We start from the raw sequence: 14,006 nt of genomic DNA, 5'->3' as shown, positions 1-14,006 counted from the left end.
CAGTACGAATGATAAAATTAGCAGCGTTAAATCGCATGGCGATATGATAATGTCCAAGGTGCTTGGGTCTAGTGAAGTGAATGTCTGATTCTCCGGGGCGGCGTAATCTCCGTGGAACTGTCCTTCCACGAGCCTCCCGAATGGTGCTAATCGAAAAACACCTCCTGCGGGACGTGACGGGCTTGCTCCAGCGTGGCGGGTAGCAGATAAGCTCTCTACCGCCAGCAGGCGTTGATTGCTTATCGATTTATGTTCTTTAAAATTCATCTCAGCTTCTGAGCGCGTCTGTTGGATTAGCAACAAGTAGGTGTGGGTGGCTTCATACGCCATTTAAAAGTCGAGGCCGTCGAGGTTGGAGTTAGGTAATTAATGATGCACAGGACGTTGAATTTCGGAAGCCAAACTCATGCTGGTGGGGAAAAAGGAGTCCTGTATTCATACAAAACATCGTTACACTCAGGTCCGTTCTGTTACAAGGAATAAAGGTGAAAACCCTTCTAAAATATTCATACAAAATTACATCAATTACAAACTATTCTATGGCGACTAAAGATGGACCATGAACAATGTACCGTCAGTACTGTGCATTAAAACTACGTTTGTCAACAGAGCTAGTATACGTAGCTTTACTATGCTCAAAAAAGGGAGACATCTATTTGCATCATTCCGCTAACAAAACAGAGAGAAGGACAACCCCAATCGCGATTGCACTCGACAAATGTAGTAAACCTTAATGCACGTGGAGATAATAGAAATTACGATCCATCCGGTTCGTGGAATTCGCCATCAAATATTGGAATTGCCCGCAATATAACCGCATCATCGATAGCTAATGGTGAGTTCGATTAGCGCAAAACGATTAATAATTCATTGGCTTTCATGGCCCCAGTAAGATGAGAACAGCAATATCGACGACTAGGTTGTTGTGGTCCCTTCACGTGTCTAGTTTTGGGGTGATTCCCCTGTAAGTGAACCTCGGCGTACTCGGCGATTTATCAAACGCCGTCGTACAGCTTTTCATTTCATAAATCAACACGCACGCACACACCACAAACGACAGCCGATGTAGGTGGGTTAATTACATGTTCTTTACTATGTACTAACACACACACACACACACACACATACACCATCAGCGAGCATCATCCGAGATTCTACTTGTGCTCGACTCCAGTTCATCCCAAACTCTCCAAAAATCGCTCTTCACGCATTAAAACGATCTAGTTAAGGGCTTTTCATTAGCAGCTGAGTTTCGGGAAAATATTGCCCACCCCTTGGAGTGCTACATGTCGGGTGAAAGTGGTAAACTTCGCGATAATAAACTCATTCCATTTGTATTCGTCCATCGTTTATATCGTCGTCTGGTGGTTCGCGAACTTCCCCAACGGAACTGAAGCTTTCCCTTCCGGCACCGAGAGACAAGCGACGCGCGAGCGAGGAAGCGAGATGAAATAAAATATATTTACGACAGCAGATAAAGAGGTGTTAATTTAGTTGTTGCAAAGTGCCTCTCACCCCCGGGACACGCTCCAAACCACGGAGTGAAAAGCCCGGAAAACACTCCCCCCGGAGGCAGATGAAAAACAGCTTCCGTTTTATTTCTTTCGCCTTTATTCAACCGATGTACGCCGTTTGCCTCATATAACGTTCTTCTGTAGCATTCCCTGGCACTCATCGTATTGTCCGTTCCGAACCTCGAACGTCCCTGAAAGAACGTCCCATCCCCTCTTCAAGGCGGCCATTCTTACACCTTTTCATTTCAATTTACATTACGTGCCGATTAGGCGGCACAGCTCTTTCCTCTTGCCTTAAACCTATCGCCAACCACCACAGGGTGGGCTTTCCAGCGAGAACCGGTAAATATGTACAGACGCTTCGTTTGCATAAACGGGTAAACAAGCCCGAAAGGGCCGTGTTGCGTAACTCTCCCCATGCGAGCCGATCTCAATTATTCATGCTGCCCACGTCGCACTTCGTTTTCTATTCCATTTTTTTTTGGCATCCATCATGCGTGCCTCATTGATAATGCTGTTTAAAAATATTAGAGCTATCCAATTACTTTAACACTTACGGTAACGATATTTCCTAGCAATAATGGTAATGACGCGCGGCTGGCGTGGGTACGTGCCGAACAAGAGCGAGAGTTACCTCTGAAAGAGTAGCGTCCGAATTGTGGGCGTCCTTTATTCCTTTTTTTTTGGTGAGCATGATTGATCATGGAGGTACCCTTTTACCAGCTCCAGAAAAAGCACGCACATTTGTGTGTGTGCGTGTGCCTTTTTCCTTTTGTCTTCTAAGCCACTTTATCGAGAAAATCAACCCCCGAGGGCTCGAGAGAGCGATATCACCGCTCCGCGCACGCCACTATTCGATTTCACGTCCTCTACACTGCGCTTAATATATGCTCGCACATGGATATATATCGCCCGCACGTGGACACCGTGTGTCACCTCCAACAACCCTCACTGGGAGCTGAAATCGGATTCGAAAAATCCTCACCCTTATGGGCACGAGAACCCCCTTAGCCGGTCAGCTTCGAGGGTGAGCTAAAGGACGCGTGTCGATACGTGCTTGGCTCGACATCCACCGTCACGCTCGAGCCGTACGTGCCGATTGTCGAATCAACGGTCGAGCTGACGGTCGAGCTGGGGTCGAAATTCGACCCACCTAGCGGATGACGGTTTCTCGCAGCTTGATCTCACGCATGTATGCCTCCAGGTCGTCCTCGAGTGCGGAACCGCATTCCAGCGGGTATCCGAAGTAGTGTCCTCGTGGTGATACACCTGCACCATCACGCCCTGGTCGAAGGGTTACCGTAGGGCTCGCAGGAGTCCCACCATTGGTGCCCTCGTAGAAATGCACTACCGCGTCCGAATCTCGGCGAGTTGAACCGTTCCTTCGCAATGGCCGCACGTGTTGAAAGAACCTCCATAACCTCAATCGAGAGCGCTCTCGCTGACGGTGTCTATTCCGCACGAAGATCTCGATGCGCCCTTCCTGTCCACGCGGCTGTTTGCAGAGTAATCGCAGGGTGTCACTGCGCTCGGGTAACGCACGACCTGAACCGATTCCGTCTAGATCCGATGTTGACATCTCGCCAGCACACGGTATTCGGTTGATCTGGATGCTGATGCGGGCTAGTGATCCGTCTGGCAGGTAGTCAACCTTTCCCGAGCCAGTGTCCTGTGAGGAGGCGAAGATGTTCAGCTGGAGCTCGCGCTCACGCGTGTACAAATCAAGCTCGGATCGGCCGGGCTTTCCGGCGACCAGGACGTTGGCCGAGGGTTGCTCTCCGACGCCCGCCGGCTGGTGTCCATGGTGATGGTGGTGGTGGAGATGGTGGTGGTGGTGGTGGTGCGGGCCATGGTAGACCCCGGTGAAGGTGACCGGTCCGAGGGCGAGAGCGCTCTCCTGCACGCCGGGCGGTGCGATCGACGGCGGGCGCTTGAGCGAGTGGCCTCGGGACAGCGTTATGGAGTCGAAGGATTGTTTCTGAGTAGAGGACGAGTACAGGCTTTCGTCCTTGATGGAATTGCCTACAGCATTATTGGGAATAGAGCACAGAAAGCACGAATGAGAAGCAGAAAGCAGGAGTTCACATGGTCTCGTAGAATCTGTAAAATTCTGGCATGTCAGGAATTTTTGGTGACTTCTAAACCCGCGTAGGTGGTTTTGTTAGAGCAAACAAAAAAACCCCAAAATAAACAAGCCCGTCCCACCACCCTTGGTTCTTAAAACCCGACCACAAACACCAAGAACTTCCCACGTACAAGCCAATCAGCCTGCCGTTGATGGCGATTCCTTCGCCGATGCCGCACGGTGTCACGTTCAACGGTGGAAAAAGAGATTAAAATGTTATGCCGGTTTCTAGACAAGCCGCTGACTCGACATTTTCAGCGAGTCCTGCTCGGTTCGGCAAATCGGTTGATTATCCTTAATCACGATAATTAACTGACGCTACCACTTCAAAAATAACATCAAAGTAAACTTCAACGCTAGCTAGACTTCGGTCCAACAACTCGCCAGCGCAAGTTCAGCCTTCATTCGGTTTGGCAGCTTTGGCAGCCGACAACGAGAAAAGCGAAAGTTTCTTCGAGATTTGTTTCTTTAAACACGACGAGTGGTAGGAGTGCTAATTTAATAAATGAAGCGCGTCTAGCACGTGAATCGATACGGCAGCTCTGATTGAGAGGCGTTCCACAAACCACAGGTTATCGCTGATGAAGCTAGCCAGTTGCGGAACTGTTCCCTAAACAAGAATATGATTAAATTCTCCTTCCGGTGTACTGCGTTCAGCAGCCCTAGAGTAGTTACGCAACGGGGACGATGATGAAAACAAAAGCAACAACGTTTATCGAATTGCCTCCAGGGCGGTTGGTGACTCGCCGGAGCTACGTTGTTGTTCCACTTCTGCAGCTGCACAGGTGTCCTACCTCCGGTAGCTAAATAATTCACCGATTATCGCATGCCTTGCTGCTGAAGCTGGATAGGAAAAATTGAATTGGACCCAATGAAGCATACCGCATGCTAGCTTTGCGATAACCCAGAGCGTGGCCTTCTGGTGAGAGGTATATCTGGAATACTGTGTTACCGGAAATTGAGTCAAGCTCTGCCTCTGGATTAAAGCACCGCTGCTGAAGCGGATGTAGGCCGAAACTTTCCCTATTTTTGATGATTTTTGCGAAGCGGTGGTATTTTCCACACCATAATTTGACTGCATCAGTAATATTTCATCAACATGCTCTTGGAACAGCAATCGAACACTGCTAACGAAGCGAGATAGCAAACCTTACCTGAGATATCGGAAGATTCCTTGTTTGCAGCAGAACGTCGTTCCCTTCTGGGCAATATTCGGTATGATCGCTCCGCACTATTTGATTGACGCGCAATTTGACAGCAGTTGGCCAGCGTCTCCTAAATAAAATGGACTGTAAATGAATCGTCTTAAATGAGCCAGGTGAGACCAGACGTGAGACCAAGCGTGACTTGCTGGTGGGCAGACGTGCATGCGACGGTACCAAGCGTGAAGCGGTGTGTGACTGACAGGCGAAACGTACGATCGAAACACGCACACTGACGCCCAAGGTGATCGTTGACGTTGCGTGGTTCGTGTCAAAAAGGCAAACACCCATTCTAACGAAAAGTCAATGAGGCGTTGGAAGGACTGTAGTGTTTGGACGGTTTGTTTTTGTTTTGTTTTAGTCGAGTTTACTCACGATAGTGGAGGCTGTGTTTGACACTGATCTTTTCCTCGATAAGTCCGGCTAAAGCGTTACGTCCGAACAACTCCACAGTAACGGGTGACTATTTTCTCAAGCCCAAAGTTATTCCATCAACCGCTAACAATCGGCCAACTTTTTATGTTTTTCGATGACAGCATGAAATGCCACAGGCAATGTCCACTTGTTGCCCAAGCGGCTGAGCCTTCGCACGTCATTTGAGCATTTTCCCACCCATAAAAATAATCCGTTGCCATGGCACCTTCCGTTTAATGCGCTTAACGATTGGTCGTCTGTTCAACGCCTTCTTAAAGACGTGTCGAACCCAGTGCTTCCGGCAGCATCCGGAACTCATTTTTCGAACGGGAAGAAAACTGACGGGCCTACCGAAAGTAGCTAGAAGCATTGGGAAAATTTTATTTAAAAAACACTAGAAGCTTTAATGGAGCTGGGCCAGCAACAAGCACGCTTGAAAGCCCATGGCCGGAAAGTTTTTGCGAGCTGTAATGAGGTGGCTATTGTGTTGTCGGGCCGGTTAAGCTAGAGGGTTTCCTTTTGATTTTTAGCTGCTCCATTTAGCGAACGGAAGAATGAAATGAGCATAATACAGCGCCGGTCCGTTTGACCATTACCGGGAAACCATAAACGCTTGGATAATTGAAAATGTACTTTTTTGTTTTACGTAAAGCATTTGGTGCGCCTTGATGCTGTAGGCATGTGTAAAAGGTGACCAAACTTAAGTGCCTACAGACAGTGTTTGGCTTGGTAATGATAAAATTTTTATACTCCAGACATTTCTGCTAGGAGAAAATGAAAGGAAAAAGTACGAGAGACCAGGCGCCTCCATCGACAGCATTATAGGGACCAGGCGCCTCCATCGACAGCATTATAGGGACCAGGCGCCTCCATCCAAAGCGAAATCCTTTAAACGCTTTGAACAACGTGAAAAAATCACAATTATGATATATATATCTAATTATAAAATTTGGAAAACTAAGTCATTCTTCAACGTTGGGTTGAGCAATATTTTCCCGAATTTACTTTTTTCGCAGAAATAAAAACTTTTATAAATAAATACCCAAAGCAGCAACTACAACTGTTCAAAAGCATACCCACAAAAAAAAGCAACAAATGCGCGATTATCAAAGGGAAATAATCACCGGAAGTCTCTCGCAGCGACAAGCCCGACGGGAGTTTCTTCCCCCCAGGTGGTCATAAATAAATTATCACCATAAACAAATTTATTGATGCGAAAATTTCCCGCACCCAACAAATGGCTAGCAGTGGGACAATAATGAGCCGGAAGTTTTCCCACTCTCTTTCCTACCATTTGGTGTAAAATTTCATTAGTTCTGCTACGCGAGCAGCCGTCCAGTTAATTTTACATTGTAAACAAAATTTCGCTCGCTTGGTTATCAGAGCAATTCGTGTAATTTTGTATAAGCCAACGGGTGCGTCGCCTGCGTCGTTGGCCAGCAAACGGAAGCAATCAAACGTTCGCGGGAAATGCGCAACATTAAAGAATCGGGGTAGGAAAAATGCGTTTTACGAGAGTAGGCCATCCAGGAAAAGGCGCCTGACTTGCAATGAGATTAGCGCATTTGGTCGGCCTTTTTTTACAACATCATCAACGATGATTGCATTGCAGCCGAGCGAACGGAAACGAAAGCACGCGCTGGCGGACTGGAAAAAAAACAGAAAATTTCGTTGCAGAAAACAAACAAAACTAGAAGCAAAAACAAACAGACCGTAAATTTACTGCCCACCCGTAGTGTCACAGGGAGATGAACGCCAAAGTCAACTTTCTCGAGCCGGTCAGCCAAAACGAACCGTACCCTCTTGATGGTGATCTCCAATCTGGCCCTTCTGCAGATTGATTCTATTTTCCTCCCACAAGTACCAGTGTGAGGGGGGAAGAGGGGAGGCATATAAAATATCCCCGCTCTCCCACACACAAACATATACACGCCGGTGTTCCTTGGCAAATTGAGCTACGCAATGGAGCGATTGCAAGCCGATCGCGGAACGGCGACCCGCGTTTGCTAAACGACTTGGAAAAGCTGTGCCCGGTACATGTTGCGTGTTGGGAAATAAAAACTTTTATTGATTCCCCACCGAGCATGGTACGATTTCCCACACTTCTAAGCGGCGTACAAAAAAGAAACAAAACCAGCCCTTCCAGCGCACCTGGGAGGGTGCCATCGGACGTCAATTCGATTTCGAGTTTTCAATTGGGGGAATTTTTTTCCCACCCACTCGCCTCAATTGCCGGCCGAGCCATGCTGTGGGCGAGACGGGGGGGGGGGGGGTGGTAGGTGGGGGCCTATGACGGTTTTTGATGTTTTCATTTGCCACCAGCACCGTCTTGGCACGGAACGGTTTGTTGGTCTTGGCACCTGGCACGGGACGCCGGATTTTATGGTCGCGATTTCGCTTTTCACGAGCCCTTTCCACGGCATCCTACGCGGTTTCTCCTTGAACCGAAGTGAAGGTCACAAGTGCTGTGGCGAGTAGTATTTTGTAAGCAAGTAAGCGTGAGTAATGGCGACACAGTGTCCTTGCGTCACGCCGTGTTGCATGCGTAAGAACTTTGAAAGTATTCGGGTTGCTTTTGAGCTCAGCATCAAAGCGAGTCTCCGGCTGCAACAACACGGTGTGATTCTTGAGAAAATAATCGCAGAAAAACCACCCGAAAAGAAACGCTAGCGCGCGAATGTTAAAACACACATCGCCCTCAAATAAACGACCATTCAGGAAAATAGAGTCTTGTTTAATCGTCTCCGTGTTGTGTGGCCAAGTAAAACTGTGGCGCAGTTCATCAGATCGATAACGAAAAAAAAAGAAAAAGCCTGCTCTATTCCACAGCATGATAAAACACTCTCTCATGTGCCCATCCTACTACCTCTAATTTCCTTTCACCGATCTTCACCGTGAAAGAGGGCCATGAATGAGTAACTGTATGCCCAAAGAAACCGTTCGAAATACTCGCCAACCTTGTGAAAAACAGCCGGAGATTGTTAGGTTGCATTATTTTTTTAGGATTTTTCTTTTCCCTCTAGAACACTCTCTAGCATCCCAATCGCGCCACAGGCACAATATACCGATTATGGTTCGGCTGCGATGGCTTCGTAAGGCGACACCTTCTGGTTCTGAGAGACGGGTTTCTTTTCTTTCCGGGCTTGCCGAGTGGCACGGCCTAAGAAAACGGGTCAATGCGACCCGTTGTGGTGGTGAAAATGCCCTTCCTTTACCTTCTTCTTTACCCTCCCATTTGCCCCATGGCGCTTCCTCGTGGATGTGCGGATAGCTGGGTAGATAATTAAATATATTCATAGACGCCCTGTTCTGCCGGCGGCCGGTTGCTTCGCGTTTCAGTTCTCGCTGTGTTCTTGTGTGAGGGATGAAGCGGGATGGTGGAACGAGGAGGTTAGGAAAAGCCGAGAGAGAGAGAGAAACAAAAAAAAAGAAGGTTTGCTTATAAATCAGCTGACACCAGAGGAGGGTAGCATTGAAGGCGAAAATTATCCGCGTCACAGTGCGATATATTGGCGGAATCTCCCTCGGGGCTGGAAGGGTCCCAATTGTGAGTGGACGAAGAGAAAAGGGAGAGGTGTTTAAGAAGGGGCAACAATAATAAACTTCGCTGACCTCTGATCTGCATACGGCGTTGCCGCCTTGCCAACACCACGCCATAAATCTTTCGCCAAAGGCCATTGCAAATGCAAGTGATGAAGCGGGTATATGGGTATGGTGGGAATGTATGATCAGAGCTCATCCTCACCACCCTCACGTAGAGATGGAATAGTGAGCTCGAGACGGAAAGAAAAACATTTAAAATGCATGACCGAAGAGGGCGTATCAAACTTCACCATCAGCTGGTAATATATAATTTGGGGATATCTATCTCTGGCACGACACCGGATTCGGTTCATTGGCAAGCTTGCTTCCGGGGAACCCAAGCGTAAGAGCCCCGGTGGTATGATGGATTGGAGTTTTTTGTCCTCTTCCTCTCTCAGTTTCGCGAAGGCACGAACAGCGAAAATGCCAAAATTTCACAAACGACCAAAGTTGAAGCATAATGCCGGCGTTTCGATTAAGGAAATGGAATGGTGATGATACTGCCTGTTTCGCTTGCTGCTCCCAGTATTCGTGTACCTCCAGTGCACACGTGTGTTAGTGAGAAACGTCTCGACAAAGGAAAAACGCACAAAATGGCACCACTTTGCTTTTGTTCTTTCCGCACCAATATCCTTTTTAGGGCCGGTGTTGCTGCGTACATGATTGGAAAAACGTCATCAAACGACACCGACGTGCGGGTTTTGTTGCATCAAATAGTTCCTTCATCGTCACCGGGGGGTCAATTTGAGCTCTTTCCGTTAGAAAGCTCAACGATATCCTAGCTGCATGGTGCTCAAATTTAGCCCTCAAGCAGCATAAGAGAGAGAGACGCATCGTTCGTGTTTGATGCAGCTCAGTGAAGCTCGAAATCCAATTCCGTGCACTTCTCGGGATGAAAATGTTATGCCACTCACCCTACGAGCCATTGTTGTGGGGTTTTTAGGAATATTCGCATGGAATTGGGTGCTGAATGTAAACGAATTAAATTCCTAGCGCACGGGACAGAATGGTACAGTGAATTCTCGTACCTTTTGAACGTACATCCTGTAAGACGATTGTGCGATATTCTCGTGTCAAACACGTTACTGCCCTTAAGCAAATTTTTGGACGTATTTGATTAATGACATCGCCTGGCAGTATATTCGAGCATCTTTTGGGGTATTCATCGCCACATTACAACACCCCAACGGTCAATTAGTGTCAGTCTTACGAAGCATCACATGCGGACAAGTACGGAACACCTATGCAAACCGATTTAGCCCCGGTTACCGGCAGAGATGTCAAAGCAATCATTACTCTCCGGGAATTAATGGTGTGCTACTGCACGTATCGGAGTGTCACCTGCACCGGGAAAGAACACACGTACAAGCGGAAAATTTTAACAGCAAAGTCTAACCCCGTACCATGAAAATATTACCAGGTGAGTAGTTGAAAGGTACTCAACGAGGTGAGCCGCATGAAGTAACAGGACACGAAATCCCCAACCACCGGAAGCCAAAAGCGCGCCACGCACACAAACAAACACACCCGACGCAAGCACACTGACACGCAAGCGAGCTGCCATTGGTGGCAGCCGGTAAGGTACGTACCTTGAACGCCTGGCGGAACTTGTTGCTCATGATGTTGTACAGCAGCGGGTTGATGCACGTTGACAGGTAGTACAGGATGCCGGAGATGTAGGTCGTAATGACGAACAGCTTCAGGATGAGTGGATCTGTTGGCTGGTGGTCCTGATCCACGCCGTAAATGTAGACGAGCCGCTGAGCGTGGAACGGAGCCCAACAGAGAAAGAACGCCACTACGACGGCCACTAGAGTGTGTGAAAGAGTGAGTGTGTGTGTGGGAGAGAGAGAGAAAGAGAGAGAGAGAGAGAGAGAGAGAGAGAGAGAGAGAGAGAAGGAAATATAATGAACCTGATATGGTCTGGAGAGGCTGTTGAAAAAGCACCAAAGGCCGATAAACGGCCGCTAAAGGTCGCTTGGGGGCGATATAGGCCGACAGGATCGGAGTCGTTAACACCGTCCATCTTTTTCTGGCTCGTCTCCAGTAACCAACCAACCCGAATATGACAACCGATTGAGCATGGTAGCGTGCCAGATGAGTATGAATAATGTATACCGTTGTACGAAGAGGCTAACGCCGGACATCATCAGAACGGCTCCTGCGGGTCGTTCGACTTTCACTTTGCTACTTTTTCCTCGGCGTTCGGTGTTATTACGAAGACACGCTGTTTGCGCAAAAAAAAAAGAGACCAACGACGATGTTCGAGAAGGTGAGGTATTTGATTTATGTGCAGTGGAAGCCAATGGGTCACCAGCCACTTGATATGCACAGAGTGGCAACAACGAAAATGGTAGAAAAAATCACTGTTCGCAGTGGTGTGAAAAAATATGAACTCTTAATCCATTCGCATACCGGTGTCCTTGAAGCATCGTGCGGTGAGGTTAGGTATTGGGTGAACTCTATCGGTCTGTCCATACGACCGACGAAAAGGTCGCGCTTAAATGGAAGGTAATTTATTCTCATTTTTTGCTAGACCTAAGAAACATAATCATGGAAAACTAAAAAAAGGAAGCAATCAACTCAAATACAACTATGAGCATGACCAGCAGCACGGACCATGGGGAGCACCCTTTTAGGGAAGCTTTTTAAAGTTTTAGAGCTGTGTAAAAAAGCATGATAACTTTCACAATAGCAGCAAAAATGGGTTTCTTGGTTTATTTGCACCTGACTAGCCTAAACACCTGCTCTGGTCAATGTTCTGGCTCATCTCGTATAAAATATCCTGACATTTACCCTCAAGCTGATCGATAACTGCGGAACGTCACGCCAAGGCACATCAGCCATTGCCAAATGCGGTGGCTCACGACACACGCTAACAATAGAGCCCTTCAAACGGTTCACCTCCAACTATTCAGGTCCAAAACCACCCTCGCATTGCGAAATATTCCAGATAACGATGGTCCCCGAGTTCCATGAACGGGTCGTAATTATCGGTGTTAGCCGAAGTCGTAAATCTACACGTCTGGTGAGGTCAGCACGAAATAACTGCCCTTGTAACGGACCGATTCTGCACTCCGCCGAAAGCGAAAAAGGTTGCCTCGCTTTGCGTAATTAAAGTACGTTTAAAAGGTAGAATATTATCAAATTGTACCGCTCGTAAAACCTTTTCCACAACTCACACAAGCATCCAAAGGTGGATGATGGCATGGGAAATTGAAAGAAACAAATGGAAATGACAATCTTTCAACGGACTTCATTCGCCGGTTCCGGTGTGCTGCGAGGAATTTGTACCTCGAAAAACAGCTTTCAAATAGCTCATCCTGAAATCCGTTTGTAATGGAAATGAAATTTTCCTGTCAACAGCAATCCGATTACATGTTTCGTTTGCGAGCATCACAAAATAGAGAGCACTGTCCATTCCCGGGTAATGGCAATGAGTGTGCAATATGAAGACATCAAAGTTTGGCTCTCAGGCATAGAGAGCCGAAAGGATATGCATGTTAAGCTCCCCAATTTACTGACATGGTGGAATCCTTTGGAATGCCTATTAGTGGCTCTATGGGAGTCGTCGGAAATGTCCCGCCTTAGGTTGAATTTTGGAGACCCTATTGAATGTTCTTACCGAGCATCTTAAGCACACGTCGCGTTCCCTGGCTGTTGGCGGACGAGTTTCGTGAACAAGGTGCCACGTTGTTCCTCCTCTGCAACGTTCCATCACGCTGCATCAGCGTGGACGAGCGCAACTTGAGCCCAATCAGCGCATACAGCACAGTGATGAGTGTCATCGGTGCGAAGAAGAACAGAAACGTCGACAGCTCGAACGAGTGCTGGATGATGATGCGCTTCACCACGCACTGGTCGACCCCATTCTGATTGGTGACACCAAACTGAAGCGCCTGCGGGACTGCTGATACAATCGCTATCAGCCAGATGACGAAGATGAACCGAATAGCCCGGCTGAGTTTTGACATCGTGTGTGACAGGAACGGATGACAGATGGCGACGTACCGCTCGACGGTGAACGCCGTGATCGTAAGTACTGTCGCGTTAGCGGATGTCTCTGCTGCGATACCACGCAGAACGCAGAACGTCTCACCGAACACGTATGGGTACTTGCTCCAGATGAAGTAGATCTCCTGTGGCACGCCTGACACCAGCAGCAAGAAGTCGGACACGGCCAGGCTGAACAGGTAGTAGTTGGTGGCGGTGTGCATCGATCGGTTGCGAGCGATCACGATGCAGGTGCTGATGTTGCCGACCACACCGGTGAGAAAGATAAGCAGGTAGACGATCGTGATCGGTATCACCACGTACAGCGGGTCTCGCTTGGGCCCATACAGCTCCACATCGAGTCCTTCAGACCCATCAGTTGCCTCGAGGCTGTCGTTTGGGGGTACGAAAGACCGCATCAGCTCACTGGAGGTGTTCAGAAACGACCCCACAATGACATCGGATGGTCCAGCGGGGTCTACTGGGTTGGCACGTCGGGCCGGATTCGCAGGTGCGACGATCAGGGACGCTAATGTCGATAGCAGTAGTTGGGCATCTCGTTCAGCCCGCACTCCACTAGCTCCAGCGTCCACTTCGGTCCACATGGTGTCGTTAGACAGCTCAGGTGCTTAAGCTGCTCTTGGTGTTCCCGGTGCGGGAGCAGACACACACACACTCACCCGACGAGACACCTTTGGGAGAAACAAAACAATCAATCGCATGAGTGAAGACATCATCAACTGCCATCAATGACGGACCATCATTCCCCGTGTCAGATAACCGCACAATGGAGTGAAAAGTTGGAGGAGAAAATCGCGATGGACACTCAACGTATCAATCTAGCTCGTTCGCCAGCACACCAAACTACCAGATTTCATCCATTAAACTAACACCTCCGAGAGTTCCTTCGCGTTTTAGTCCCGAACGAGCATCAGCTGGGTTTGCCCAAGCGGCAATCAAGAAGCAATCCGGGACCAACAGCGAGAGAGAGAGAGTGAGCCATCACCACGTCAGAACACTGCTGTCAGCGTGCTTTTAAGCGCATCACCGCAGGGGTTTTTAAGGCGAGTGATTCCAAAATGTGGCGACATAAAACTAGCATCCCCCGCCACAAAGCCAGCTTTTAGCGTGGTTCCAGCGTTCCTACGAGTGTTTCCGAAACGGTGACAAGCGCGC

At 48.3% G+C, this 14,006-nt stretch overlaps 1 protein-coding gene across 1 annotated transcript; it reads right to left on the bottom strand.

Annotated features, from left to right (window-relative positions):
• Positions 1-2,603: 2,603 nt before the first annotated feature.
• On the bottom strand, positions 2,604-13,435 carry LOC128728999 (pyrokinin-1 receptor). Its single transcript, XM_053822648.1, has 4 exons — positions 12,463-13,435; positions 10,427-10,647; positions 4,794-4,914; positions 2,604-3,536 (listed from the first exon to the last, which is right to left on the bottom strand). Exons 1-4 carry the CDS (start codon positions 13,433-13,435, stop codon positions 2,668-2,670), a joined length of 2,184 nt encoding a protein of 727 aa, XP_053678623.1. The 3' UTR covers positions 2,604-2,667.
• Positions 13,436-14,006: the final 571 nt, after the last annotated feature.

Source organism: Anopheles nili, chromosome X (assembly GCF_943737925.1).
Source record: "Anopheles nili chromosome X, idAnoNiliSN_F5_01, whole genome shotgun sequence".
NCBI classification, from domain to species: Eukaryota; Metazoa; Arthropoda; class Insecta; order Diptera; family Culicidae; genus Anopheles; species Anopheles nili.
The sequence above is the reverse complement of the archived record's forward strand: the minus strand, read 5'-3'. Positions and strand labels throughout refer to the sequence as shown.